General features: G+C 61.4%; 1 protein-coding gene and 1 long non-coding RNA gene across 5 annotated transcripts; one reads left to right on the plus strand and one right to left on the minus strand.

The window, feature by feature from the left end:
- Positions 1-1,109: 1,109 nt before the first annotated feature.
- LOC138063759 (uncharacterized) lies at positions 1,110-20,327 on the minus strand. 4 transcript variants are annotated; one of them, XM_068923730.1, is made up of 3 exons: positions 20,231-20,327; positions 1,849-2,546; positions 1,110-1,661 (listed from the first exon to the last, which is right to left on the minus strand). In XM_068923730.1, the coding sequence occupies exons 2-3, from the start codon at positions 2,315-2,317 to the stop codon at positions 1,111-1,113; spliced, it is 1,020 nt and encodes a 339-aa protein (XP_068779831.1). In that variant the 5' UTR covers positions 2,318-2,546; positions 20,231-20,327; the 3' UTR covers position 1,110. The 4 variants fall into 4 exon arrangements, with proteins under 4 accessions (XP_068779831.1, XP_068779832.1, XP_068779833.1 ...); XM_068923731.1 differs by lacking the exon at positions 20,231-20,327 and adding an exon at positions 3,463-3,577; XM_068923732.1 differs by lacking the exon at positions 20,231-20,327 and adding an exon at positions 3,016-3,455.
- Positions 16,404-17,486, plus strand: LOC138063760 (uncharacterized). Its single transcript, XR_011137145.1, has 2 exons — positions 16,404-16,804; positions 17,105-17,486. It is a non-coding gene; the product is annotated as an uncharacterized lncRNA (long non-coding RNA).
- Positions 20,328-26,281: the final 5,954 nt, after the last annotated feature.

A 26,281-nucleotide genomic window follows, 5' to 3' on the forward strand; every position in this document is an offset into this window, starting at 1 on the left:
ATGCCCTGACACGCTCCCACACGCCCTGACACGCTCCCACACGCCCTGACATGCTCCCACACGCCCTGACACACTCTCACACGCCCTGACACGCTCCCACACGCCCTGACACGCTCTCACACGCCCTGACACGCTCCCACACGCCCTGACACGCTCTCACACGCCCTGACATGCTCCCACATGCCTGACACACTCTCACACGCCCTGACACGCTCCCACATGCCCTGACATGCTCCCACACGCCCTGACACGCTCCCACACGCCCTGACATGCTCTCACACGCCTGACACACTCCCACACGCCCTGACACGCTCTCACATGCCCTGACATGCTCCCACACGCCCTGACATGCTCCCACATGCCCTGACACGCTCCCACACGCCCTGACACGCTCTCACACGCCCTGACACACTCTCACACGCCCTGACACGCTCTGACACGCCCTGACACGCTCCCACACGCCCTGACACACTCTCACACGCCCTGACACGCTCCCACACGCCCTGACATGCTCCCACACGCCCTGACACACTCCCACATGCCCTGACATGCTCCCACACGCCCTGACACACTCTCACACGCCCTGACACGCTCCCACACGCCCTGACACACTCTCACATGCCCTGACACACTCCCACACACCCTGATATGCTCCCACACGCCCTGACACGCTCTCACACGCCCTGACACACTCCCACACGCCCTGACATGCTCCCACACGCCCTGACACGCTCCCACACGCCCTGACATGCTCCCACATGCCCTGACATGCTCTCACACACCCTGACATGCTCCCACACGCCCTGACACGCTCCCACACGCCCTGACACACTCTCACACGCCCTGACACACTCCCACATGCCCTGACATGCTCCCACACGCCCTGACACACTCTCACATGCCCTGACATGCTCCCACACGCCCTGACACGCTCCCACACGCCTGACACGCTCCCACACGCCCTGACATGCTCCCACACGCCCTGACACACTCTCACATGCCCTGACATGCTCCCACACGCCGACACGCTCCCACACGCCCTGACACGCTCCCACACGCCTGACACGCTCCCACACGCCCTGACATGCTCCCACACGCCCTGACACACTCTCACATGCCCTGACACGCTCCCACACGCCCTGACACACTCTCACACGCCCTGACACGCTCCCACACGCCCTGACATGCCCCAAGAGGCTCTGACACGCTCCCACATGCTCTGACACGCCTTGACATGTTCTCATGCGCCCTGGCAGGCCCCAACAGGCCCTGACACGCTCCGATACGCTCCGACGCGCCCCTGGCCCACTCCCACATGCCCTGACACGCTCCCGCATGCCCCAACACACTCCCACGCACCCCGACACGCTCTGACACGCTCCCACACACACTGACATGCTCCCACATGCCCCAACACGGCCCGACAGGCCCTGACCCACTCCAGCATGCCCCAACCCACTCCCACATGCCCTCACATGCTCTGACATGGCCTGACATGCTCCCACATGCCTCAACACCCTCCCACACGCCCCGACACGCTCCCACACACCCTGACAAGCTCCCACAAGCTGGAAAAGGGCCTGAGCAAGCCCACAGAGCTCGGGAAGAGCCCATACGAGCCCGTGAAGCGCGATGCGGGTCCATACGCGTCCGGCGCTGGCCTGTAGGAGCAGGGTACAGGCCCATAAAAACCTGTAGACTTCAGTGCGGGCCCCTATGAGCCCGTAGAGCGAAACAGGGGGCTGTGCAAGACTCGAGGGCAGAGCGTGGGCCTGTATGAGATCGGCACGAGCCTTAGAGGCGTGCACGGACCAGGGTAAAGATCGTACGGGCTGCTGTAAGCCTCACCGAGTTCGTAGGGGCCCGTGGTGGTCTCTGCAGGCTCGTGCGGGCCCTTGCCGAGCTCGCTGGCCTTGGACGAGCCCTTGTTGAGCTTGTAGACGCCCGTGGCGGCCTCTGCGCCCTCGTCCGTGCCCACATCGAGCTCTACGGGCTTGGGCGAGCCCTTGCCCAGCTCGTAGACACCCGCTACGCTCATTAAATTCAGCTCCTCTCTTAAGAGAGGAAGCGATGCAGCACCTGCATCCCATGCTCTCACGAACCGGGCTGACAAAGACTCCCCGGGCTGCGGCTGGAAAGTAGCTAAAAATTCACGCAGCTCCTTGGGGGTATACGGCCGAGACGGCTCCACTGCCTTCCCATCTCTTTGCTTCTCCCCGCTTGAATCGCGCAAGAGGTCCGACCGGAGGAGGAGCTGGTTCTCCTTCGAATCCAAATTCAATCTACGAGCCAGATGAACTACTGCAAACATCACCATCCCGCTCCTCGGGCTCCCGGGATGGTCTAGTTATCATTGCTCCTTCCTGGGCAGCAGTAGCTGGGGCTTTACCGTAGTGCATGCGGTGTTTGTCAGCCGCTCGTAAAACCAGTTGCTCTCCGCTATGGGTTAATTGCCAAGCCTTTTCGGTTTGGGTTGTAATTAACTCCTGCGCTACCACCTTCGCGTCACGCAAATCTCCGGTCTCCTCCTCCAGGTCCTTCACTCGCTGCAAAGATGATACCTCATTATCTGAGCGTTCATTAGCTCTGCAGACGCGCACGCGCAGCAAGCATATAGAGCTCGTCGCTACTTCCAGTTCAAGGCCCAGGTGCAGGGCCACACTGGCACGGGCTCAGCCACGTGCCTCTGGGTCACCATGCCCTGTTCACTGAATCACGCAATCACACAACGGTTGAGGTTGGAAGGGACCTCTGGAGGTCATCTAGTCCAACCTCCCCTGCTCCAGCAGGGGCCTCTACAGCATCTTTCCCAGGATCGCGTCCAGGCTGAGTTGGAATATCTCCAGCAAAGCAGCCACCCGTGCCAGTGCTCCGTCACCCTCCCACAAAAGAAGGTTGTCCTCAGCTTGGGATGGATCTTCCTGCCTTTCAGTTTCTGCCTCCTGTCGCTGGGCAACACACACGAGAGACTGGCCCCAGCCTCTCGACACCCCCCCTTCACAGACCTCTACCCACCGAGGAGACCGCCTCTCAGTCTTCTCTTCTCCAGGCTCAACAGGCCCCGCTCTCGCAGCCTTTCTTCAGAGGAGACATGCTCCACTCCCCTCATCCTCTTTGGAGCCCTCCGCAGGGCTCTCTCCCCTGCTGCCAGCTCTCTCTTGCACTGGGCAGCCCACAATCGCACACACTACTCCACATGCGACCTCACCAGGGCTGAGGAGAGGGGGCAGCAGCACCTCCCTCCACCTGCCCACAACACTCTTCCGAATGCACCCCAGCATGCCAGTGGGGTATCAAGTGTGGCCAAGAAGGCCACAAGCCCACGTTGCTGCCTCATGCTTCACTTCTCCACCAGCACCCCCAGCTCCTTCTCTGCACAGCTGCTTTCCAGCCCCTCCACTCCGCCCAGCCTCTACTGCTGCAGGGGCTTAGTCCTCCCCACGGGCACCACCCTCCACTTGCCTATGTTGAACTTCAGCAGGTTCCTCTCCACCCAGCTCTCCAGCCTCTCCACGTCCCTCTGAATGCCAGCACAGCCTTCTGCTCTGTCAGACACTCCTTTCCCACTCTGGCAGCATCAGCAAACTTGCTGACAGTGCCCTCTGGCCCTTCCGCCATGTCATGGAGGAATACATTGAGCAAGACCCGAGCCAGCACTGACCCCTGCGGGACACCGCTAGCTACACGCCTCCAACTACACTCTGCACCACTCCCCACAACCCTCGGAGCTCGGCCATCCAGCCTGGTCTCAGTCCACCTCACCATCCAAGCTTTAACTGCACCTCTCCTATCAGGCAAAGGACATTTGGTGTCAAGACGCTACCCAAGTCGAGCAGAAACCCTTGGGGGCCGGGTGGGCCCGGGCAGGTAGATGTTAAGTGCAAATCCAGTCTTAGGACAAGACAGCCTCTTTCAGCACAGGCTGCTCTTTGCAAAGGTAAAACTCCAGATGGCAAGAAAGGCCTGTGTCCTCCAGGTCCGCTTCTTGCAAGAGACACCCTGCCTTCTGCGCTGGTCTTCAGTCACACCTTTTCCCGCTCCAGAGCACAGGAGCGCCCACACCAATTGAAGGGCATTTTGGAAAACTCATTTTTCTCCCCGGGACTTGCCAACTAGAAAAGAATTGGGGTCGTTTAGGCGGTATAGGGTTACAATCCTCGGGTCAACGGATTTACAAATGATATACCTTTACCAATTTCAGTCAAACAATCCAGACAAACATGCAGTAGCTATATACAATGGTATTTAGGGGAAGCTTCCAGGAAAGAGAGAACGACGGGGCAAATGAGGTTCCACAGCAAATAAAATCATGAATGACAGCAAAGTGTCTATATCCAAAAAGCAAAAGGAGAAGGTGTTGGGGGGTGTGGGGGGGTTGCCAATCCGGGCTGGGCAGTCTGATGGGGGTTAAAGAAAGGTGAACTGCAAACTCCAACACAGCTCACCAGCATCGGCCTCCCAGCAGGCACAAAGCACAAGCCAGCCTCCTCCAGGAGACATCCAGAGAACTGCAAAGAGGTTGGCCACCGGCTAGGCAAGCGGTGGGGGGAAGGAGCGGCCCCAGCAGGCCAGGCTCAGTCCCCCAGAGAGAGGAGGCACTGTGTGGGGCAGGGCTGCTCACAGCTCCCGCTCACCCCCGGCACACTTGCCCAGGCGCTTCTCAGGAGGAAGGTCAAGGCAGGGACTCCATCCCCAGGAAGGAGCTTTCCTGAGCCTCTGCTTTCCCTTTGCTCCTGTCGCGGTAGCGGGGAGAGGGAGAAGGAGCTCTGAAGTCTGGACAAGGGCCACAGACTCCCAAGCCTACCGAGAGATCAGCAGGTCTGCGAGGAAGCTCCAAAAGTGCCTTCCCCCACTCCTCTGCCCCCACACAGCACCAGCATCCCCTTGGCTGGCGCCAGCAGGCTTTGTCCCAGCTGCTCCTCAGCACCTGCCAACACGCAGATGCCCCTAGGCACTGCCCCGCTGCGGGGAAGGGTCTGCAGGGCACAGCTGAGCGCCCAGGGGCTCCTGGGCTGGCCTCTGCGGGCCCTGCCAGGGACAAGACGCAGGACACAAACAGCTGCCAGCAGGAAAAGCTCTCCGACCCCAGTGCAGATCTGGTCGGAGAAGGAGAGCAAGTCACACACAAGTGCTGTGGGAAGGGGAATTTGCACACCTCCCTGCCGTCCCCTTCGCTGCAGGCATTTCTCTCCGAGCAAGCCCCTCGCGTGCCCTCTCCCACCCTGCACAACCTCCGTCCTGCAGGCCACAGCAGCCGGGGCACGAGCCACCTCCTCTGCGGCCAGAGCCGCGGCAGAGCGGAGGGGCAGCGCTCCTGCTGCCGGCCCCTTTCCTGCTGCCCCACCAAGGACAAGGCTGCCCTTCGGAGACATCCCCTGAAGACTATCTGCGGGCAGGGGTCCCCAGGGGCTGCGAGCGCCCCTCCAGAAGGGCACAGCTCTCCTACGGGCTCTTCAGTGCCATACTCGAGAGGCCTGGGCCTGGCCACAGCAACCAGGGGCCTCCGCACGTCCTCCTCACCACGGTCCCCGCAGCCGGGCTGCACACCGAGAGGAGATGCGGAGCTGCCCGTTGAGAGAGGACAGCCGTCAGCAGGAGGCACAGGGAAGCCGGCTTGCCTCCTGCGGCCAGCCGGGACGGGCGACAAGCACAGCTGGAGCCGTGCTCTCCCCTCGCAGCTGGGAGGGGAACGGCCAGCGCCGCCGACAGCGAGCCGAGGGGCTGCCAGGAGGAGGGGCGCAAACACTGGGGGCTCCCGCGGGGCCGGAGGCGGCCCAGGCTGCACCAGGCCTTCCCCAGCACCTGCTGGCAGACAGCCGGGCCGGGCTTTCAGGGGTGCTTTCAGCCGGCGCTGCAGCCTGGCAGCTGCAGAAAAGCCTCAAGCTTGCTTCTGTGTCCCCCCAACCCCAGAACCACCCCCCCCCCCAAATGCCCTCAGATCCCTGAGAACATCCTCTGGACAGAAATAGCCCCTGGCAATCTTCTGCGCTCTCCGGGCTGCAGAGCCCATGTACCAATGGTGGCCTCTTGGAGCTGAGCCTCTCTTCTAGTCCTGGCTGGTGCCTGGGCTCCCAGAGCTCATCCGCTTCCATTCTCCGGCCTGTTGGCTTGAGAGGACTCGTAAGGCCTGGGATGCAGAATACTCGATTGCCCAGCTGGTTGCTGTGGCGATGGAGGTCTCGTTTGCATCCTGCTCTGAATGTTTCCGCTGCTGCCATCTGCCACACAACTGAGTCCTTGCTGGCAAGAAGTATAGTCGGGGCTCAGGCATAGCAAGCCTGGCTCAGGTAGAAATCTGGACAGTGCTGGGAAGCATGGGTCTCCCCAGAGCCCACCCAGGCAGGACGGCAGTGAAATCATTCCTCGGCGTAGGCCAGGGCCCGGAAAGGTGGAGCCAGAAGAGGATTTAAACCTTAAGACTGACATTCTCTTGGTGATGCCTTGGGTATTTCTAGGCTGTAGTCGGCAGAAATCTTTTGTTCCGTGGCCTTTTCGAAAACATGAAGGCGTGACAAGTGACCTGTTCTATGTAGGTGTTCAGAGACCGCACAGCTGTGGTGCTAAGGGCTGCCTTGCTCAGAGGCCCCTCTGGTGCAGTACCATGTTCTCTGGAGGCTGATGCCATGCAGCGATGGAGGCTGGCTCTGTGAACCATGCGTTGTTCATGCCCTTGGGTTTCCCCTGCTGCCAGACGAGTCACCTGGAGTCGACTGCAGTCCCTGCAGCCTTTCCGCCAACCATCTCACACAAGAGAAGGTCAGGCCCCATTCTGCCCCTTTCTCCATTTGCTGTTGGCCCTCTAGCAACGCCCGTCTCTAGAGGTGGGCTTCTGCCTTCTGCTCTTGAGCCCAAGCTTTTGGCTAGGCAGGGAAGCAGCCATGCCATGTGGTAGGGACACTTAGGGTTTGCAGTGGCATCTGCATCATTAGTCATCCCAGGGAATGAAGGCAGCAGTGGCATGGCATTTTTCTGGCTTTTAGAACCAGGAGTTGCCTACCAGCTAGTTTTGGGTAAGGAGCAGCAGGGTTTTGGTTCGGGACTATGGAAGGGATCCAAAGCCATCAGGACAGATGCCACTTCCTCACTGGAGGAGCTTGCGGGGGGCATCTCATATGTGGGGCAGAAAGGCCAAGAGGGGTGACTCTTCTGCCTTTGCCATGGTCAGAGGGCTTGTGGCTGCCTGGGGCTTCTCTGGTTGAGAGCAAGAAGAAGTGAAAGAATAAGTAGTGCAAGCAGTCACACTGTTGCAGAGGGGCTGGTAGAGGCCTGGGCCTTTGCTGCCAACTGATGGTGTCATGTAAAAACCCAGTGCTTTTGTCAGCTAGCTCTTGCTGCTGTGAGGTTGGATTTAGAGGGAAAGTGGCATGCAGAAGCATTTCTCCAGTCAGAATGCTTCCTTAAGGCCTTTCTCGTAACATGAGCAAGCTTGTAATATCTTAGCAAAGGTAGTTGCTCTGGTGTAGATCATGCACGCGCAGGGAGCCTGCACTGGAGTGGACTGTGAAAGCTAGAGTTGGGAAAGAACCCTACGCTTCCTTCTTGAAAAGCAGCACATTTGAGAGCTCGCCTAGGATACCTTGAAAGCTGCACTAGGCAACCACAAGCTTTCATGGGCCGGAAGGAAAGCTTAAGCTTGTGGTGAAGTGTCTGCACAACACAGCCTTGACGACTGGTGTGGGTCTACAGAAAGAGCTGGGCTTCTGCAGTGCTCACCTTTCATGGTATATTGAACCGCAGACTCAACCCCCGTTGGGCCTTTGTGAATGCTACTTCCAAGTCATGAAGAAGAGCACGCACCTTCCTTTTTGCAGAGGCAGCAGGAGTCCAGGGAGTTGAGTGGGAACTTGCTCCAATACCGAAGTAGCACCCACTCACCTGAGGACCTGCTGTCACACTGGCTTCCTGTTCACTTTGGGTGGCTGACCCATTGCCTAGAGCAAAGCTCCTCTTCCCCCAGCGCTTGCTCTCTCTGCTCCGCCAAAGCCAGCATCAACTCTGTCATCAGCCACATGGATAGCCTGGGATGTTGCCGTCTGTGCTGGGCCAAGTATACAGAGCCCAGGAGAAGACCACCTGCTCCTGCTGGACCGGCAGAAGGAGCTGGATGGCAAGGCGAAGGAGTTAGTATTCCCTCTGTGGGGAAGAAGAACTCCTTGCACCGTTACAGGCTAGAGGACAGCTAGCTGGAAAGCAGCTTTGCAGAAAAAGACCTGGGGGCCCTGGTGCACACCAAGTGGAGCACGAGGCAGCAATGTGCCCTTGTGGCAAAGGCGGCCATGAGCATCCATGGCAGCATTGGGAAGAGTGTTGCCAGCAGGTGAAGGGAGGCGCTCCTTCCCCTCTGCTCAGTGCGAGTGAGTCTCCACCTGGAGTGCTGGAACCAGTGTTGGGCTCCCCAGCACAAGAAAAGGCATGGAGCTCCTGGCACAAGTGCAGCCACCAAGAAGATTAAGGCCTTGGAGCATCTGTGCTACCGAGAGAGGCTGAGAGAGCTGGGATTGTTGAGCGGGAAGCAGAGGAGGCCCATGGGGGATCTTCTGGATAGGAGCATGTAGAAATCCCTCATGGCGGAGGAGTAAAGGAGACGGAGCCAGACTGGCTCCTAGCCAGGTGGCTCCCAGGGACAGGACAAGAGGCAATGGGCACAAATTGAAACCCAAGACCTTCTCCTTAAACATAAGGAAAACACAGTTCCTGGGAGCTTGGTCAAACACTGGAAGCTCTCGTTGCCCAGAGAGGTTGTGGAGTCTCCATCCACGGACAGAGAACTGTGGCAGCCGCAGCTGCAGAAGAAAAGCACCTCAGGATGACTGCAGCTTGCCGAGGAACAGCGCGAGCCCAGCCCCTAGAACAAAGTAGCCCAAGTGTCTTCTGAGGCAACTGGACTCTCCAACTGCATCCAGGAGTACAGGTGCTGAGCTCCCGAGGTTACTCAGCAAGACTGCAGGAGGAACAGTGGGCCTGCTCCTGGCAGCACCGGGGAGGCCACACCTCGAGTGCTCGGTCCACTTCTCAATTCCCCAGGGCAAGAAAGACATGGACTTACTAGAGCGAGTCCAGCAAAAGCCTACAAAGATGTGGGAGAGACTGGAGCCTCTCTCCCATGAGGAAAGGCTGCGAGAGCTGGGACTGTGCAGCGTGGGGAAGAGAAGAGTGAGGGGGGATCTGCTCCATGTCTAGAAGTCTGTGAAGGGAGGGTGTCAAGAGGATGAGGTGAGAATCTTCTCGGTGGTGCCCAGCGACAGGCTGAGAGGCCATGGGTACAACTGAAAGACAAGACATTGTGCTTCCATAGGAGAAGACTTTTTGACGGGGAGGTTGATGAAGCACTTCAACAGGTATCCCAGAGAGGTGGTGGGGTCTCCCTCCTTGGAGGTATTCAGAACGTGAGTGGAAATCCTGCCCTAGGTGGCCCTGCTTGGAAAAGGAACCCTGATCACACCTGTCTTCCAAGGAAGATTTCTGGAAGGCAGGAAACATGTTGAACCTGACCGGGATGTTCCCCTGTCCACCCAGCAGGCAGGCACTGGGACACTTGTGTCCAGAGGTGAGGTCCCACATCCATCCTGATGAGCGGGAGCACAAAGGACGCCAGCTACAAGTCCTCCCCATGCCTCCTGGGCTCTTCTTCAGTTGCTGACCATGTGCAGAGTTTGCAGAGCATGCCTTCTTGTACCCGCTCTTTTGGAGCTGCCCGTGGTCACTGTCTGCCTCCAGTGCCACCTCTGCGATGCCTCAGGAGTCAGCCCTCTTCTTGCTCTCCATCTTGGGCTGTCTGGTGCAACAGCAGGCAGAGGTGCCGGCAGCTTGTGGACCTGCTGCACTGAGTGCTCTTAACACGGGCCATCCTGAGAGCTCTTTGCCAAATGCATGCTCCTGTGGGTGCCTCTGCGCACAGACAAGTGCCACTCCTTCTCCACTGACACCCACGGGAGCCTTTTCCACACAAATCCACATGGAGAGAGGAGCGTTTCTGAGACGGGGGGTCAGGAGGCAATGAAAGGGGGCAAAGTCCATGGTGCTTCCTTAGGGGGCGCCATGGGGACGGGCCGTGTGCAGTGTGAAGGCCACCAGAGAAAGGCAGCTGGGCTCTGGTGAGCAGCAGAGCGCAAAGCGCATGCCTGGGGGGCGGACAGAGGGCTTAAGGGGAGCGGAAGGCCTGCAAAGTGAAGTGGTGCGTGAGAAGGGTGTGTGGGGACCAGAGGGCAAGTGGAGGCTGCCCAGCAAGGGCTGGCCCCGCAGCAAGCGGCAGGGACCATCCTTCCCTCCTGGGCTTGGCAGGGGAGAGCGGGGCCCTTTGTGAGCGGGCTGCTGTGACATGTGCCCATGTCACAGGCAGGCGCTGGCCCAGCCTCAGCCCAGCAGTGTCCAGGAGGACAGCACAGGCAGAGGGCAGGAGTGTGCAGGGCTGGTGGAGGAGGACCCTGAGCACAGCCTTTCCCTGCTGCCCCCAGGCAGCCGTGCCGGACCGAGGCGTTTCCTAAGGCTTCCCCGGCTCCCGACCTGCGTAAGAGGGATGGGTGGGTTGTGGGGGGCGCGTGTCTCTGTGGGGTGCAGGGTGTTTGAGCAGGTGGGAGAAGGTGGTGAGGCAGGGCTGGGGATGATGGCACCCGCAGCCACCACCGGCCCTGCAGGGTTAAGGTTTCCCAGGAAGGGCTGGGGACCCGCCAGCAGCAGTGCTGGGCTGACACCAGCATCGCCTGGTGTGGCCCAGCATCTGAACCGTCTTGGGAGGACAGAGACGTCCTGGGGACAGCCCTGCTGTCGGCCATAGCAGGGCACCAGGGCCCAGCACAGCCGAGGACGGCCAAGGACACGCCAGCATTGCTGGCATCACCCCCCCAGGACCCTCCACCAGCTCTGCTTGCGAGAGGCATTCCTGAAAGCGCTGCCTTGGCAAAAGGTGTTGGCATCGGCCCAGTCAAGTCCTGTGGTGTGCCAAAGGCACAGCCTGAATTCGCCTGTGCGCTCCTTTGCCCATTCCAGCCACATGAGGCCAATGTTCCTGGAGAGCCTCCAGGAGGCCTTTTCCAGGGCATTGGCTGCTTGCTGAAAAACCCTTGCCCCCATTTGTTCCGCCATGTCCCAGGGCAGGCTCCTTCAGGACAACTGGCTCCCGACTGTGGCAACACAGCGATGCGGCCAGGCCTGAGTGCAGGCTCCCCCTTGGCCAACCGGCAGCACCTTTTCTCCTTTGCACAGGATGGCTGGGAGACCCCCCAGCAGCCCCAAGGAGGCCTGGCAGGTGGAGGAGGTGGAGGAGGAGAAGGAGGAGGAGAGACCTCCCCGGAGGCCCAGGGTGGCCTGGCAGGTGGAGGAGAAGGAGGAGGAGGAGGAGGAGGAGAGACCTCCCCGGAGGCCCAGGGTGGCCTGGCAGGTGGAGGAGAAGGAGGAGGAGGAGGAGAAGGAGGAGGAGAGACCTCCCCGGAGGCCCAGGGTGGCCTGGCAGGTGGAGGAGAAGGAGGAGGAGGAGGAGGAGGAGGAGAGACCTCCCCGGAGGCCCAGGGTGGCCTGGCAGGAGCAGGAGGAGCATGGAGCCGCCAAGGAGATCAGCTCCCAGCCCCAGCGCCAGCCGCTGCAGGCGGGTGAGTGAAGGGCATCGTGGGGCTGGGCAGGGCTGGGGGCTGCGAGCCCGCCCCGCTCTGCTGCAGGCTCCCCCCTGCCTGGCAAGCTGCAGGCGGCTGCCAAGGCGCTTGGTGGCCCTGCGGTGCCAGCATGCCTTGGCCTGCTCTCGGCTTTGCAGCCGGCCACGCACAGCGTCCCCCCGGCAAGGAGGGCACCAGAGGCCACCCACCTCCTGCTCTGGGCCGCAGCCTGCCACAGGCAGCTCAGCCCCACTTCACTCTGCTCCACCAGCCCACCCCAGCTGGCAGCCACCTCCCAGCCCTGGCGAGCACAGGGCAGCCGGGCTCTCGGTGCCCCCCGCCCGCCCCCGACCACGGCCTCGCTGCCTCCGCCCAGCCGGCAACGCGCCTGCACGCAGGGCACAGCGCTGCCGCCTGCCTCTCCTGCCTCCTACAGCTCTCCCTGCTCGCTCTTTCTCAGGCCAAGCTGCTCCTGCCCCCAGCTGCTTGCCCGTGCACAGAGAGGAGCAGGAAGCCCTCGCGTGCATCCAGGCCTTTCTCACGGGCCCAACAAGGGTAACTGCCGACAGTGCCCCTTGCCCGGCACCCTGCTGCCACTGGCCGTGCCTCCTGTGCGCTCATGCTCTCCGCTTGTCTCTCTCCTGCTGGCCCTCAGGAAGAAGCCCACAAGATGAAGTTTTTGGCCTCTCTCTGCACTCTCAGCCGCTTGGCCGGCGCCCAGAGCCGTGGCCAAGGCAGCCCTGCTGACAGAGCCGCCCAGGCTCGCAGCGGGCCTGGGGCCACGGCCACGGCCATGCTCTCCAAGGCCAGCACTTTGAGGAAGGTGCTCTGGGAGCTGCTCAGCATGCTGGAGGAGCGGCCACTGCGCAAACCATTTCTCACCACCAGGGACAGCACTCGCGTCCTTGCCCTGGCCGTGAGTCCCCACAGGAGACCTTGCCTGCCCTCAGCACTGGGCTCACCTGTCGGGGGCAAGCGGCAGGTTGCACGCTTCCCCCCGGGCTCCGGCAGGCCGACGGGGCTGTCTCTGCAGGGAGAGCCCACTCTCGCTCTTTTCTGTAGGCAACCAGGGCGCTCTGTGAGCTCCTTCAGCAGTGCAGCCGCTCGCAGGAGGTGAAGGCCTTTTTCTCCTGCCTCTGCCTGGCCCTGCTCTTCCAGATTGCCTTCACGGCAGAGCTCACGCCGCAAGACCTTGCTGTCTTCCGGAGGCAATGCCACCGATGGGACCCGTGCACTCCCACCAGCCCTGTCAGGTGCCCCCTCCCGCTTCCTCCATCCCTCGCATGCACCTGGAGCCAGGGCCGGGCTCCCAGTGTGAGCTAGCCTTTGCTCTGCGCACAGCTCTGCAGTGCAGACCCTGGAGTCTCTTTTCTGCTGCGCTGGCTACGAGCATCAAGCCCTGCTCATCAGGCAGCAGGGTGGCTGGCACATGCTTCTCAGCGCTGAGACCCTGCACTTGGGAGTCATTGTAGTGGCCAGGTGAGAGCCCTCTTAGGCCAGCTCTGTGCCGCACAGTCCCCTCGCTGTGGGATGGCAGGGGGGCCCCAGCTCTGCAGGGCAGGGGCTGCAGCCTCAGCACCTGGGAGGAGGGCTTGCACAGCTGAGGGGGCAAGGGGAGCTGCCTGCTCTTGTTCCTGCCCACTTGTGAGAGCTGCTGGAGCAGGAGCTGGTGTTAGCAAGGGTGCGAGAGGGTGCTTGGCAGGACCGGTCACCTCCCAGGGGCCTGCAGTCCCCTGCCTTTGGGACGGCGCTCAGGCCACACAGATGGCCATGGCTCCGTGGGCACGCAGTGCCACCAGAGAGAGGGCTCCAGGAACGGGGCAAGATGCACACGGGCACGTCGGAGGAGCCCATGGGGACCAGCCTGCCACGTGGGCAGGAAATGGGCCGTGTCGCTAGGCCGTGACTTTCTGCTCTGGGCGTCTTTCTGCTCTGCCGGCAAAAGGCGCCGGAAGATGCTGCCCTGGGTGGGCAGTGGTGGGCTGCAGTGGGGAAAGATGGCCAGTGTGTGAGCAACTGGCAGGGGCTGTGCTAGAGGAATGCCAAGGCGGCCTTAGCCCGCGTGTCCTGGCCTCTAGGTCAGGGGCTAGACTTAGCAATGCAATGGCCGACGAGGTCTGCCTGCTCAGCTGCATGCTGACAGAGCCTGCTTCGCCCTGCTAGAGAGATAAGGAAGAGCCCAGCTCCTGAGCAGCGCTGGATGTTGAACCAGCTGGTAGCGCTACTCGAGAGGGAGGACGAGTTTCGGGAGATCCCGGCCATGGCCTTCTTCAGTGAGGTAGGCCTGATGACAGGCGGTGCCAGTTGCCACTTGCCAGCACTGGTGCCAGTTCTCTGTAGTCAATTGCTCGTCCAAGGCAGGAGGAGAAGAGGCTGCAGAGGGTCCAGAGGGCAGAGGAGCAGGTGGGCAGGTGTGCCCTGGGGCACAGGAAAAGGGCTGCGGGGTCCCGCAGGCTCTCTGTGGTCACAGCTGCCGGCAGGAGGGGTTTTGTGTGGCCTTGCAGGCCTTGCCCAGAGCTGTCAGTGGGCTCCAGCACGGCGTCAGGGGGCGGGCAGTGCCGCAGGCCTTGTCCGTCTCTCAGTGCCGTGTGTGTTTCAGCTGCTGATCTGCGCTGACCTCCGCAAGGTGGAGGAGCGGGTGCTCAACCTCTTGCAGAGGTATGTGCGCCATCACTCTGCAGTGATGCGCTGGCTGGTACTCAGAGGCCTCCTCCCAGTGTCTGAGAGAGCCACGATGGTGAGTAGGGGAGAGCCAGGCAAAGCTGTGCAAGAGCGTGGGGGTGGTCAGAGGGCTAGGGGGAAGGCAGTGTCTTGGGCTTTGCTGGGACCTGGCAGGTGTGGTGGCTGTGCAGCACCAGGAGAAAGGCATCCGTGCCCTCCTGAAAGGGCTCCCAGGGCTGGCCCGGCCTGTCCCAGCTCTTTCGGGCAGAGCTTCTCCCAGCCTAGTCTGTCTTGGCTTCACCAAAAGCATGCTGGGTGTGTCACGCAGGCAAGAAAAATGCACTTGCTGCTGCCAGACTTGATGAAGTGCCTGCAGGATGCTGACAGGGACATCCGGCTGAAAGCCCTGATGGTGCTGAGGAACGTCTTCAGCTACACGGACAGGCAGAGGGCCCAGCCCACTACCTTGCAGCTGATGGAGATGCTCCTGCCCCTCTTTGACGATGTAAGGCTGGCATGAGAGCCCCGGGCTCTGCTGCACATCTCGGGCCATGCAGGCATGGCCACGCGTGTGGTGTGTCCCTGCCTGCCGGGCCCACTGCTGGGTGACTTTGTACCTCCCACCAAGGCTGCTGGGAAGTGTCAGGACGCGCTGTGCCCTGCAATACTCACCACACTGGGCCAGGAGGCACGCTGTCCCGCTGCCCTGTACCCTGCGGAGCCCCTGCAGCTCTGGCTGTGCCTTGGGGCAGAGACAAAGAGCCACGAGCAGACCTGAGGCCAGGGACAGGCTGCCCCTTTCCATGCAGTTCTCGTGGGCGGGCCTGACCAAGGCCCAGGGGCAGAAAGTCCCCTTAGGAGGCAGAGGCACCCAGCAGCCAGGAGAGCGTGTGCTGCCTCTGCAGGCCAGCCCTCCGTCCCCTCCCCGGCTCCCGCAGCAGCGGCCTGCTGAGCAGAGCCCCAGCTCTGGCCTTCTGCTGGGCTGGGGCACAGCTGTGCGCAGAGAGCGTGAGGCCTCTTGCTGGGGCAGCCCTTGTCATGCCTGGCTGCCCCGGCCATTGCTGAGGTCTCCCCTGGCCTCCTGCCTCCCACCAGGAGGCCAGCCAGCTGCGACAGCTCTCCATACTCCTCTTCAAAGACGTCATGGAGACCGTGGGGTGGAGCGACAAATGGAGGATGAAGCAGGAAGTGCAGAGGAGCCTGCTGCCACTCTTCTTCCACATGAGTGACGAGAGGCGGCGAGTGGCCCAGGTGGGCATTTCTGCTGGCAGCAGGGATCCAGGGAAGGCCACGACTCTGGCGGCTGGCAGCCCGTGGCTGGGCCTCAGCGGCGTGGGTGGGTCTCAGCACCTTGGAGCGGGTGTCCCTGGGGGTCCCAACTTCCTGAGGGCCAGAGCATAGTGCAGAGCTGCCCTCCCTGCCTGTCCCAGCCCACCGCAGCCTTGAGTGCGGGCTAGGCCCTTTCCCGAGCTCCATCTTCCCTAAAGGGCCGGGCTGTGGTGCCTGCGGTGCCATCTCCCAGTCTCGGCTACTCCGCAGGCCTCTCGGGAAACCCTCCTGCAAGCAGCACAACTTCTGCAGTGGGAGCAGCTCCGGCACCTGGCCAAAACAGGGCAGACGGGGAAGATCAGCGAGTGCATGGTAAGCACGGCCCCAAAGCCCCCAAGGCCCGGGGCCACCCGACGCCTCTGCCCCATGCCCATTGTATGGGGCGCTGGGACCCACAGCTCGGCTGCTCGCCCTCTGCTGCTGCCTGCAGCCCCAGCCTGGAGCTGCCCACAGGGGCTCTTGCCTCGAGGGCCCAGCCCTGACCGGCTCTTCTGCAGGCCCCTGTGCCCTCAGTGCCTCTTGGCGGCTGATGGGGCACCTGCTCCCGCTGGGCCTGGCAGCAGCACAGGGGGCTCTCAGCACCTGCCGCCTCTGCTCCGTCCTGTGGTCCCTGCGCCCCTCATCGCCGGGTGGCTGCTGCCTGGGAGCTGTGACCGCGCTGGCCCAGGAGGGATGCGGAGGGTGTCCCTGGGAGGAGGGGTGGGCCTGACCCCCTGCAGAGGGTCTGTGCCATGCCTGTGCCCTTGGGCTCTCTGCAGCTGGCCCGGTACAGGAGCAGGGCAGAGGACTACGTGGGCCAGAGCCTACCATACCTGCAGGACCCCCAGGCATCGTTGCGAGAGGCGGCCGTGAGGTTCATCGGTGAGCCACAACAGCCGGGGTGGCCCTCTGAGGCGGGGCGGCCTCAGGTGCCTGCAGCCCTGCCTGTTTGGTGGTGGCCTGAGGCGCCAGGGGCTCCGGGTCTCCCTCTCCCACCCTTGCCCACGCGCACAGGCTGCTGGGAGCCCTGTTTGGTGGCACACACCCTGGTTGGGTGCTGCGCTGTGCTGCACGGGGGTCAGCCCTGCCCAGGGGGAGGAGGGCCCGTGGCCAGGCTGGCTGGGCAAGTGGGAGCTGTGCTGCTGAGAGCACGCGGAGGAGCGTGAGCAGGGACGGCTGTGTGTGCCTAGGGCTGGCTGCGCGGCACATGCGGCCCCGGAGTGAGGAGAAGCTGCAGGCCGTCCGCAAAGGTGAGTGCGGGCAGCGTGGTGTCGGCTGGGCTGGTGGGGCTGGAGGAAGGTGCCCAAGCAGTGTGCTGCGCGCCCCTGTGCAGCACCCGGCGAGGAGGCCTCTAGGTCTCCGTGCAGAGGGGAGAGGGGGGATCTTTCCAGGCCCTCAGGGCAGCCTTGAGCAGCAACTTCCAGCGGGCCCATTGCTCCCGCAGCCTCCTCGTGGGCCTAGGAAAGGCTGAGGGGGCTGGCGCTGCCTGCAGAGTACGCCTGGGCTTTCTGCAGATGTGGAGGTTTGATGCCTGCTCTTTTGTGCGCCAGCCCTTCAGCCCCTCCAGAACGACAGCCATCCCTGCGTCAGTGCCCTGGCAACACAGACCATCCTGATGCTGAGGCCTCCACAGGAAAACTCCCCGTCAGCATTTAGCCTACGAGCCCTGCGCTCTCGGCTCCGCAGAAGCTGGGGGAGGTGGCACGTGCTTCTGGGCTGTTGCTCGGTTGGAGCAGAGCTAGAGCAGCAATGCTGACGCTGGCGTGCTCTGCCCCCTGAGGCCCCACAGCTGAGCATGCTGCACAGCCGGGCTCCTCCCTGCCTGCCTGCAGGGCAGCTGCCCTGCTCAGGCATGTCCCGTCCCCAGTGGTGCTCTACAAGTTCACCCCTTGCTTGTGCTGTTCCCAAAGAAGCAGCCCTGTTTCTTCACCACGTTTGCCTTGTCTTTGCGGCGACAGAAGCAAAAGAGAAAACTCTGCCCCTAAAAGAGTCACGGTTGTCTTGCGAGTGGCACAATGGCCACTCTTCCCAGCAGCCCCTGGCAGTGCAGGCTCATGCCTTTGTTGCAAAGCAGCAGCTGCTCTGCTGGGCCACCAAAGGCAGAGGAGAGGAAGAGGAAAGCTTTGGCCAAATTGCCCTCTCCAGAAACATCCCGCAGGCCCCAACTCTCCACGGGCCTTAGGCCTCCTGTGGCTGGCGGTGACAAGGGACGGTGTGAAGCTCTGGAGCGTTGCCATCACAAGTGGCTTCGGCATTCAGGGCTGGAGTTTCACACCTTCTGTCTCAAGAGCTCTGCCCTGCACTTGAGGGAAAGCAGGGCAGAGCCTGGTGGGCAGGTGCTCCGAGGGGAGGTGGGGAGCTTCAGCCCCTCTTCCAGAGTGCTCCGTTCCCTGAGGAGACGCAGGAGGCTCTTCCTCCATCTGGCCTCCGCCTCAACAGCCCAGAACAGAAACTGAGCGTGAGGCTTTGCCCCTTGCCAAAAGAGGCAGAGGTAGCGGGACGCGGTGCAGAGGGCTGCTGGCCTTGTGGGAGGATGGGTGATTCCGCAGTCAGAGGAGCGCTCCATTTCCCCCCTCCAGAAGGGCCACCCATGGAGGAAAGACCACAGAGGTCTTGACTGGATTCTGCCTTGACAAGGAATCACTTGTGGTGCCCCTGCCTATGCAAGGCAGGGCCCACGGTTGGCCTCTTGACTCTGCTGGCTTCAAGGGAGGTCATCGAGGCCAGGCATTACGAGGCCACCAACACTCTGGCCCCAGCTAGGCATCCTGCTCCCGCACTCCAGCCTGGGCTCAGCAGCACACTGCCAGGACAGGCACGAGCCAGCAGACTGCTGCCAGTGTTGCCACTTCCCAGCACGCCCCTGCAGCAGCTCTCAAGCAAAAGGCTGCAGAGCCCCAGGCTCCTGCGGGTAGCAGGTCCTGGGTGGCTCCTCAAGGCCAAAGGCAGCACTGGCCTTGCAAAAGCCCAAGGCAAGGCAAGGCAAGCATCGGTGCCAGTCAGGCTGTGCTGCGCTGCCTCCCACCTCCGCTCTGAGGGCACCCGGCAGCTCAGCCACGTCCAGCCATGGCTTTGCTGTGGGGCCCCGCCAGCTCCCAGCCCTCCTGCTGCCAGGCATGACGAGGAGGCCAGCACAGGGGCTAAAGGAGCAACGTGTAATTCCTCAGGGGTGTCCCTGCCCCAGCAGGGGTCACGGGCAGCCCCTCACAGGGGTGCCTGCCCCTGGTGCGGGTTGCCCATGGGCTGTAGTGCCCTCGAGGTGTGCCTGCCCTGGTGTGACTCGCCTGTGGGCTGCGAGCCATCAGGGCTGTCGCTGGCGCAGAAAGGGCAGGAGCCATGGGGAGCAGGCGAGGGGGGAGACATGGGAGGGGACGTGGGAGGGCGCCCAAAAGGGGAGGCATGAGGGGACATGGCAAAGGGCCCCCGGAGGCACCTGGAGGGCACCGCGGGCCATGGGGGGGACCCACGCCATGGCAAGGGCACCCTGAGGGCATCACAGGCTTTGGGGGGCACCCACACCAGGGCAGGAACACGCTGAGAGCATTGTGGGTCGAGGGACACGCACGCTGGGGCAGGGACACCCTGAGAGCACGGTGGGCCATGAGAGGACCCACAGCGGGGCAGCAACACCCTCAGGGCACCGTGGGCCATTGGGGGACCCATCCTGGCATGGGGATACCCCGAGGGCACTGCGGGCCATTGGGGCAACCCGACCCAGGGCAGAAACACTCTCAGGGCACCGCGGGCCATTGGGGCAACCTGTGCAGCGGCAAAGACACGTGGAGGCCACTGTAGGCCACAGTGCTGAATTCCAGAGGCAGGTGGTCAAAGGTAATCGCTCCCTTGCTTTTAGAAAGAGTTGGGGATAAATCCCCTGGGACCACCAGGTCTGAGCCCCACCACCTGAAAAATTACTCTCCTCACTTACACAAGCACACAAGCACACAACAGTTGAGGTTGGAAGGGACCTCTGGAGGTCATCTAGTCCAACCTCCCCTGCTCCAGCAGGGGCCTCTACAGCATCTTTCCCAGGATCGCGTCCAGGCTGAGTTGGAATATCTCCAGCAAAGCAGCCACCCGTGCCAGTGCTCCGTCACCCTCCCACAAAAGAAGGTTGTCCTCAGCTTGGGATGGATCTTCCTGCCTTTCAGTTTCTGCCTCCTGTCGCTGGGCAACACACACGAGAGACTGGCCCCAGCCTCTCGACACCCCCCCTTCACAGACCTCTACCCACCGAGGAGACCGCCTCTCAGTCTTCTCCAGGCTCAACAGGCCCCGCTCTCGCAGCCTTTCTTCAGAGGAGACATGCTCCACTCCCCTCATCCTCTTTGGAGCCCTCCGCAGGGCTCTCTCCCCTGCTGCCAGCTCTCTCTTGCACTGGGCAGCCCACAATCGCACACACTACTCCACATGCGACCTCACCAGGGCTGAGGAGAGGGGGCAGCAGCACCTCCCTCCACCTGCCCACAACACTCTTCCGAATGCACCCCAGCATGCCAGTGGGGTATCAAGTGTGGCCAAGAAGGCCACAAGCCCACGTTGCTGCCTCATGCTTCACTTCTCCACCAGCACCCCCAGCTCCTTCTCTGCACAGCTGCTTTCCAGCACCTCCACTCCGCCCAGCCTCTACTGCTGCAGGGGCTTAGTCCTCCCCACAGGCACCACCCTCCACTTGCCTATGCTGAACTTCAGCAGGTTCCTCTCCACCCAGCTCTCCAGCCTCTCCACGTCCCTCTGAATGCCAGCACAGCCTTCTGCTCTGTCAGACACTCCTTTCCCAGTTTGGCAGCATCAACAAACTTGCTGACAGTGCCCTCTGGCCCTTCCGCCACGTCATGGAGGAATACATTGAGCAAGACCCGAGCCAGCACTGACCCCTGCGGGACACCGCTAGCTACACGCCTCCAACTACACTCTGCACCACTCCCCACAACCCTCGGAGCTCGGCCATCCAGCCTGGTCTCAGTCCACCTCACCATCCAAGCTTTAACTGCACCTCTCCTATCAGGCAAAGGACATTTGGTGTCAAGACGCTACCCAAGTCGAGCAGAAACCCTTGGGGGCCGGGTGGGCCCGGGCAGGTAGATGTTAAGTGCAAATCCAGTCTTAGGACAAGACAGCCTCTTTCAGCACAGGCTGCTCTTTGCAAAGGTAAAACTCCAGATGGCAAAAAAGGCCTGTGTCCTCCAGGTCCGCTTCTTGCAAGAGACACCCTGCCTTCTGCGCTGGTCTTCAGTCACACCTTTTCCCGCTCCAGAGCACAGGAGCGCCCACACCAATTGAAGGGCATTTTGGAAAACTCATTTTTCTCCTCGGGACTTGCCAACTAGAAAAGAATTGGGGTCGTTTAGGCGGTATAGGGTTACAATCCTCGGGTCAACGGATTTACAAATGATATACCTTTACCAATTTCAGTTAAACAATCCAGACAAACATGCAGTAGCTATATACAATGGTATTTAGGGGAAGCTTCCAGGAAAGAGAGAACGACGGGGCAAATGAGGTTCCACAGCAAATAAAATCATGAATGACAGCAAAGTGTCTATATCCAAAAAGCAAAAGGAGAAGGTGTTGGGGGGTGTGGGGGGGTTGCCAATCCGGGCTGGGCAGTCTGATGGGGGTTAAAGAAAGGCGAACTGCAAACTCCAACACAGCTCACCAGCATCGGCCTCCCAGCAGGCACAAAGCACAAGCCAGCCTCCTCCAGGAGACATCCAGAGAACTGCAAAGAGGTTGGCCACCGGCTAGGCAAGCGGTGGGGGGAAGGAGCGGCCCCAGCAGGCCAGGCTCAGTCCCCCAGAGAGAGGAGGCACTGTGTGGGGCAGGGCTGCTCACAGCTCCCGCTCACCCCCGGCACACTTGCCCAGGCGCTTCTCAGGAGGAAGGTCAAGGCAGGGACTCCATCCCCAGGAAGGAGCTTTCCTGAGCCTCTGCTTTCCCTTTGCTCCTGTCGCGGTAGCGGGGAGAGGGAGAAGGAGCTCTGAAGTCTGGACAAGGGCCACAGACTCCCAAGCCTACCGAGAGATCAGCAGGTCTGCGAGGAAGCTCCAAAAGTGCCTTCCCCCACTCCTCTGCCCCCACACAGCACCAGCATCCCCTTGGCTGGCGCCAGCAGGCTTTGTCCCAGCTGCTCCTCAGCACCTGCCAACACGCAGATGCCCCTAGGCACTGCCCCGCTGCGGGGAAGGGTCTGCAGGGCACAGCTGAGCGCCCAGGGGCTCCTGGGCTGGCCTCTGCGGGCCCTGCCAGGGACAAGACGCAGGACACAAACAGCTGCCAGCAGGAAAAGCTCTCCGACCCCAGTGCAGATCTGGTCGGAGAAGGAGAGCAAGTCACACACAAGTGCTGTGGGAAGGGGAATTTGCACACCTCCCTGCCGTCCCCTTCGCTGCAGGCATTTCTCTCCGAGCAAGCCCCTCGCGTGCCCTCTCCCACCCTGCACAACCTCCGTCCTGCAGGCCACAGCAGCCGGGGCACGAGCCACCTCCTCTGCGGCCAGAGCCGCGGCAGAGCGGAGGGGCAGCGCTCCTGCTGCCGGCCCCTTTCCTGCTGCCCCACCAAGGACAAGGCTGCCCTTCGGAGACATCCCCTGAAGACTATCTGCGGGCAGGGGTCCCCAGGGGCTGCGAGCGCCCCTCCAGAAGGGCACAGCTCTCCTACGGGCTCTTCAGTGCCATACTCGAGAGGCCTGGGCCTGGCCACAGCAACCAGGGGCCTCCGCACGTCCTCCTCACCACGGTCCCCGCAGCCGGGCTGCACACCGAGAGGAGATGCGGAGCTGCCCGTTGAGAGAGGACAGCCGTCAGCAGGAGGCACAGGGAAGCCGGCTTGCCTCCTGCGGCCAGCCGGGACGGGCGACAAGCACAGCTGGAGCCGTGCTCTCCCCTCGCAGCTGGGAGGGGAACGGCCAGCGCCGCCGACAGCGAGCCGAGGGGCTGCCAGGAGAAGGGGCGCAAACACTGGGGGCTCCCGCGGGGCCGGAGGCGGCCCAGGCTGCACCAGGCCTTCCCCAGCACCTGCTGGCAGACAGCCGGGCCGGGCTTTCAGGGGTGCTTTCAGCCGGCGCTGCAGCCTGGCAGCTGCAGAAAAGCCTCAAGCTTGCTTCTGTGTCCCCCCAGTCCCTGAACCCCCCCCCCCCCCAAATGCCCTCAGATCCCTGAGAACATCCTCTGGACAGAAATAGCCCCTGGCAATCTTCTGCGCTCTCCGGGCTGCAGAGCCCATGTACCAATGGTGGCCTCTTGGAGCTGAGCCTCTCTTCTAGTCCTGGCTGGTGCCTGGGCTCCCAGAGCTCATCCGCTTCCATTCTCCGGCCTGTTGGCTTGAGAGGACTCGTAAGGCCTGGGATGCAGAATACTCAATTGCCCAGCTGGTTGCTGTGGCGATGGAGGTCTGGTTTGCATCCTGCTCTGAATGTTTCCGCTGCTGCCATCTGCCACACAACTGAGTCCTTGCTGGCAAGAAGTATAGTCGGGGCTCAGGCATAGCAAGCCTGGCTCAGGTAGAAATCTGGACAGTGCTGGGAAGCATGGGTCTCCCCAGAGCCCACCCAGGCAGGACGGCAGTGAAATCATTCCTCGGCGTAGGCCAGGATCCGGAAAGGTGGAGCCAGAAGAGGATTTAAACCTTAAGACTGACATTCTCTTGGTGATGCCTTGGGTATTTCTAGGCTGTAGTCGGCAGAAATCTTTTGTTCCGTGGCCTTTTCGAAAACACGAAGGCGTGACAAGTGACCTGTTCTATGTAGGTGTTTAGAGACCCCACAGCTGTGGTGCTAAGGGCTGCCTTGCTCAGAGGCCCCTCTGGTGCAGTACCATGTTCTCTGGAGGCTGATGCCATGCAGCGATGGAGGCTGGCTCTGTGAACCATGCGTTGTTCCAGCCCTTGGGTTTCTCCTGCTGCCAGACGAGTCACCTGGAGCCGACTGCAGTCCCTGCAGCCTTTCCGCCAACCATCTCACACAAGAGAAGGTCAGGCCCCATTCTGCCCCTTTCTCCATTTGCTGTTGGCCCTCTAGCAACGCCCGTCTCTAGAGGTGGGCTTCTGCCTTCTGCTCTTGAGCCCAAGCTTTTGGCTAGGCAGGGAAGCAGCCATGCCATGTGGTAGGGACACTTAGGGTTTGCAGTGGCATCTGCATCATTAGTCATCCCAGGGAATGAAGGCAGCAGTGGCATGGCATTTTTCTGGCTTTTAGAACCAGGAGTTGCCTACCAGCTAGTTTTGGGTAAGGAGCAGCAGGGTTTTGGTTCGGGACTATGGAAGGGATCCAAAGCCATCAGGACAGATGCCACTTCCTCACTGGAGGAGCTTGTGGGGGGCATCTCATATGTGGGGCAGAAAGGCCAAGAGGGGTGACTCTTCTGCCTTTGCCATGGTCAGAGGGCTTGTGGCTGCCTGGGGCTTCTCTGGATGAGAGCAAGAAGAAGTGAAAGAATAAGTAGTGCAAGCAGTCACACTGTTGCAGAGGGGCTGGTAGAGGCCTGGGCCTTTGCTAGAGGACAGCTAGCTGGAAAGCAGCTTTGCAGAAAAAGACCTGGGGGCCCTGGTGCACACCAAGTGGAGCACGAGGCAGCAATGTGCCCTTGTGGCAAAGGCGGCCATGAGCATCCATGGCAGCATTGGGAAGAGTGTTGCCAGCAGGTGAAGGGAGGCACTCCTTCCCCTCTGCTCAGTGCGAGTGAGTCTCCACCTGGAGTGCTGGAGCCAGTGTTGGGCTCCCCCCTGCACAAGAAAAGGCATGGAGCTCCTGGCACAAGTGCAGCCACCAAGAAGATTAAGGCCTTGGAGCATCTGTGCTACCGAGAGAGGCTGAGAGAGTTGGGATTGTTGAGCGGGAAGCAGAGGAGGCCCATGGGGGATCTTCTGGATAGGAGCATGTAGATACTCCTCCTCATGGCGGAGGAGTAAAGGAGACGGAGCCAGACTGGCTCCTAGCCAGGTGGCTCCCAGGGACAGGACAAGAGGCAATGGGCACAAATTGAAACCCAAGACCTTCTCCTTAAACATAAGGAAAACACAGTTCCTGGGAGCTTGGTCAAACACTGGAAGCTCTCGTTGCCCAGAGAGGTTGTGGAGTCTCCATCCATGGACAGAGAACTGTGGCAGCCGCAGCTGCAGAAGAAAAGCACCTCAGGATGACTGCAGCTTGCCGAGGAACAGCGCGAGCCCAGCCCCTAGAACAAAGTAGCCCAAGTGTCTTCTGAGGCAACTGGACTCTCCAACTGCATCCAGGAGTACAGGTGCTGAGCTCCCGAGGTTACTCAGCAAGACTGCAGGAGGAACAGTGGGCCTGCTCCTGGCAGCACCGGGGAGGCCACACCTCGAGTGCTCGGTCCACTTCTCAATTCCCCAGGGCAAGAAAGACATGGACTTACTAGAGCGAGTCCAGCAAAAGCCTACAAAGATGTGGGAGAGACTGGAGCCTCTCTCCCATGAGGAAAGGCTGCGAGAGCTGGGACTGTGCAGCGTGGGGAAGAGAAGAGTGAGGGGGGATCTGCTCCATGTCTAGAAGTCTGTGAAGGGAGGGTGTCAAGAGGATGAGGTGAGAATCTTCTCGGTGGTGCCCAGCGACAGGATGGGAGGCCATGGGTACAACTGAAAGACAAGACATTGTGCTTCCATAGGAGAAGACTTTTTGACGGGGAGGTTGATGAAGCACTTCAACAGGTATCCCAGAGAGGAACCCTGATCACACCTGTCTTCCAAGGAAGATTTCTGGAAGGCAGGAAACATGTTGAACCTGACCGGGATGTTCCCCTGTCCACCCAGCAGGCAGGCACTGGGACACTTGTGTCCAGAGGTGAGGTCCCACATCCATCCTGATGAGCGGGAGCACAAAGGACGCCAGCTACAAGTCCTCCCCATGCCTCCTGGGCTCTTCTTCAGTTGCTGACCATGTGCAGAGTTTGCAGAGCATGCCTTCTTGTACCCGCTCTTTTGGAGCTGCCCGTGGTCACTGTCTGCCTCCAGTGCCACCTCTGCGATGCCTCAGGAGTCAGCCCTCTTCTTGCTCTCCATCTTGGGCTGTCTGGTGCAACAGCAGGCAGAGGTGCCGGCAGCTTGTGGACCTGCTGCGCTGAGTGCTCTTAACGTGGGCCATCCTGAGAGCTCTTTGCCAAATGCATGCTCCTGTGGGTGCCTCTGCGCACAGACAAGTGCCACTCCTTCTCCACTGACACCCACGGGAGCCTTTTCCACACAAATCCACATGGAGAGAGGAGCGTTTCTGAGACGGGGGGTCAGGAGGCAATGAAAGGGGGCAAAGTCCATGGTGCTTCCTTAGGGGGCGCCATGGGGACGGGCCGTGTGCAGTGTGAAGGCCACCAGAGAAAGGCAGCTGGGCTCTGGTGAGCAGCAGAGCGCAAAGCGCGTGCCTGGGGGGCGGACAGAGGGCTTAAGGGGAGCGGAAGGCCTGCAAAGTGAAGTGGTGCGTGAGAAGGGTGTGTGGGGACCAGAGGGCAAGTGGAGGCTGCCCAGCAAGGGCTGGCCCCGCAGCAAGCGGCAGGGACCATCCTTCCCTCCTGGGCTTGGCAGGGGAGAGCGGGGCCCTTTGTGAGCGGGCTGCTGTGACATGTGCCCATGTCACAGGCAGGCGCTGGCCCAGCCTCAGCCCAGCAGTGTCCGGGAGGACAGCACAGGCAGAGGGCAGGAGTGTGCAGGGCTGGTGGAGGAGGACCCTGAGCACAGCCTTTCCCTGCTGCCCTCAGGCAGCCGTGCCGGACCGAGGC

Source organism: Struthio camelus, chromosome 35 (assembly GCF_040807025.1).
Source record: "Struthio camelus isolate bStrCam1 chromosome 35, bStrCam1.hap1, whole genome shotgun sequence".
Lineage (NCBI taxonomy): Eukaryota > Metazoa > Chordata > Aves > Struthioniformes > Struthionidae > Struthio > Struthio camelus.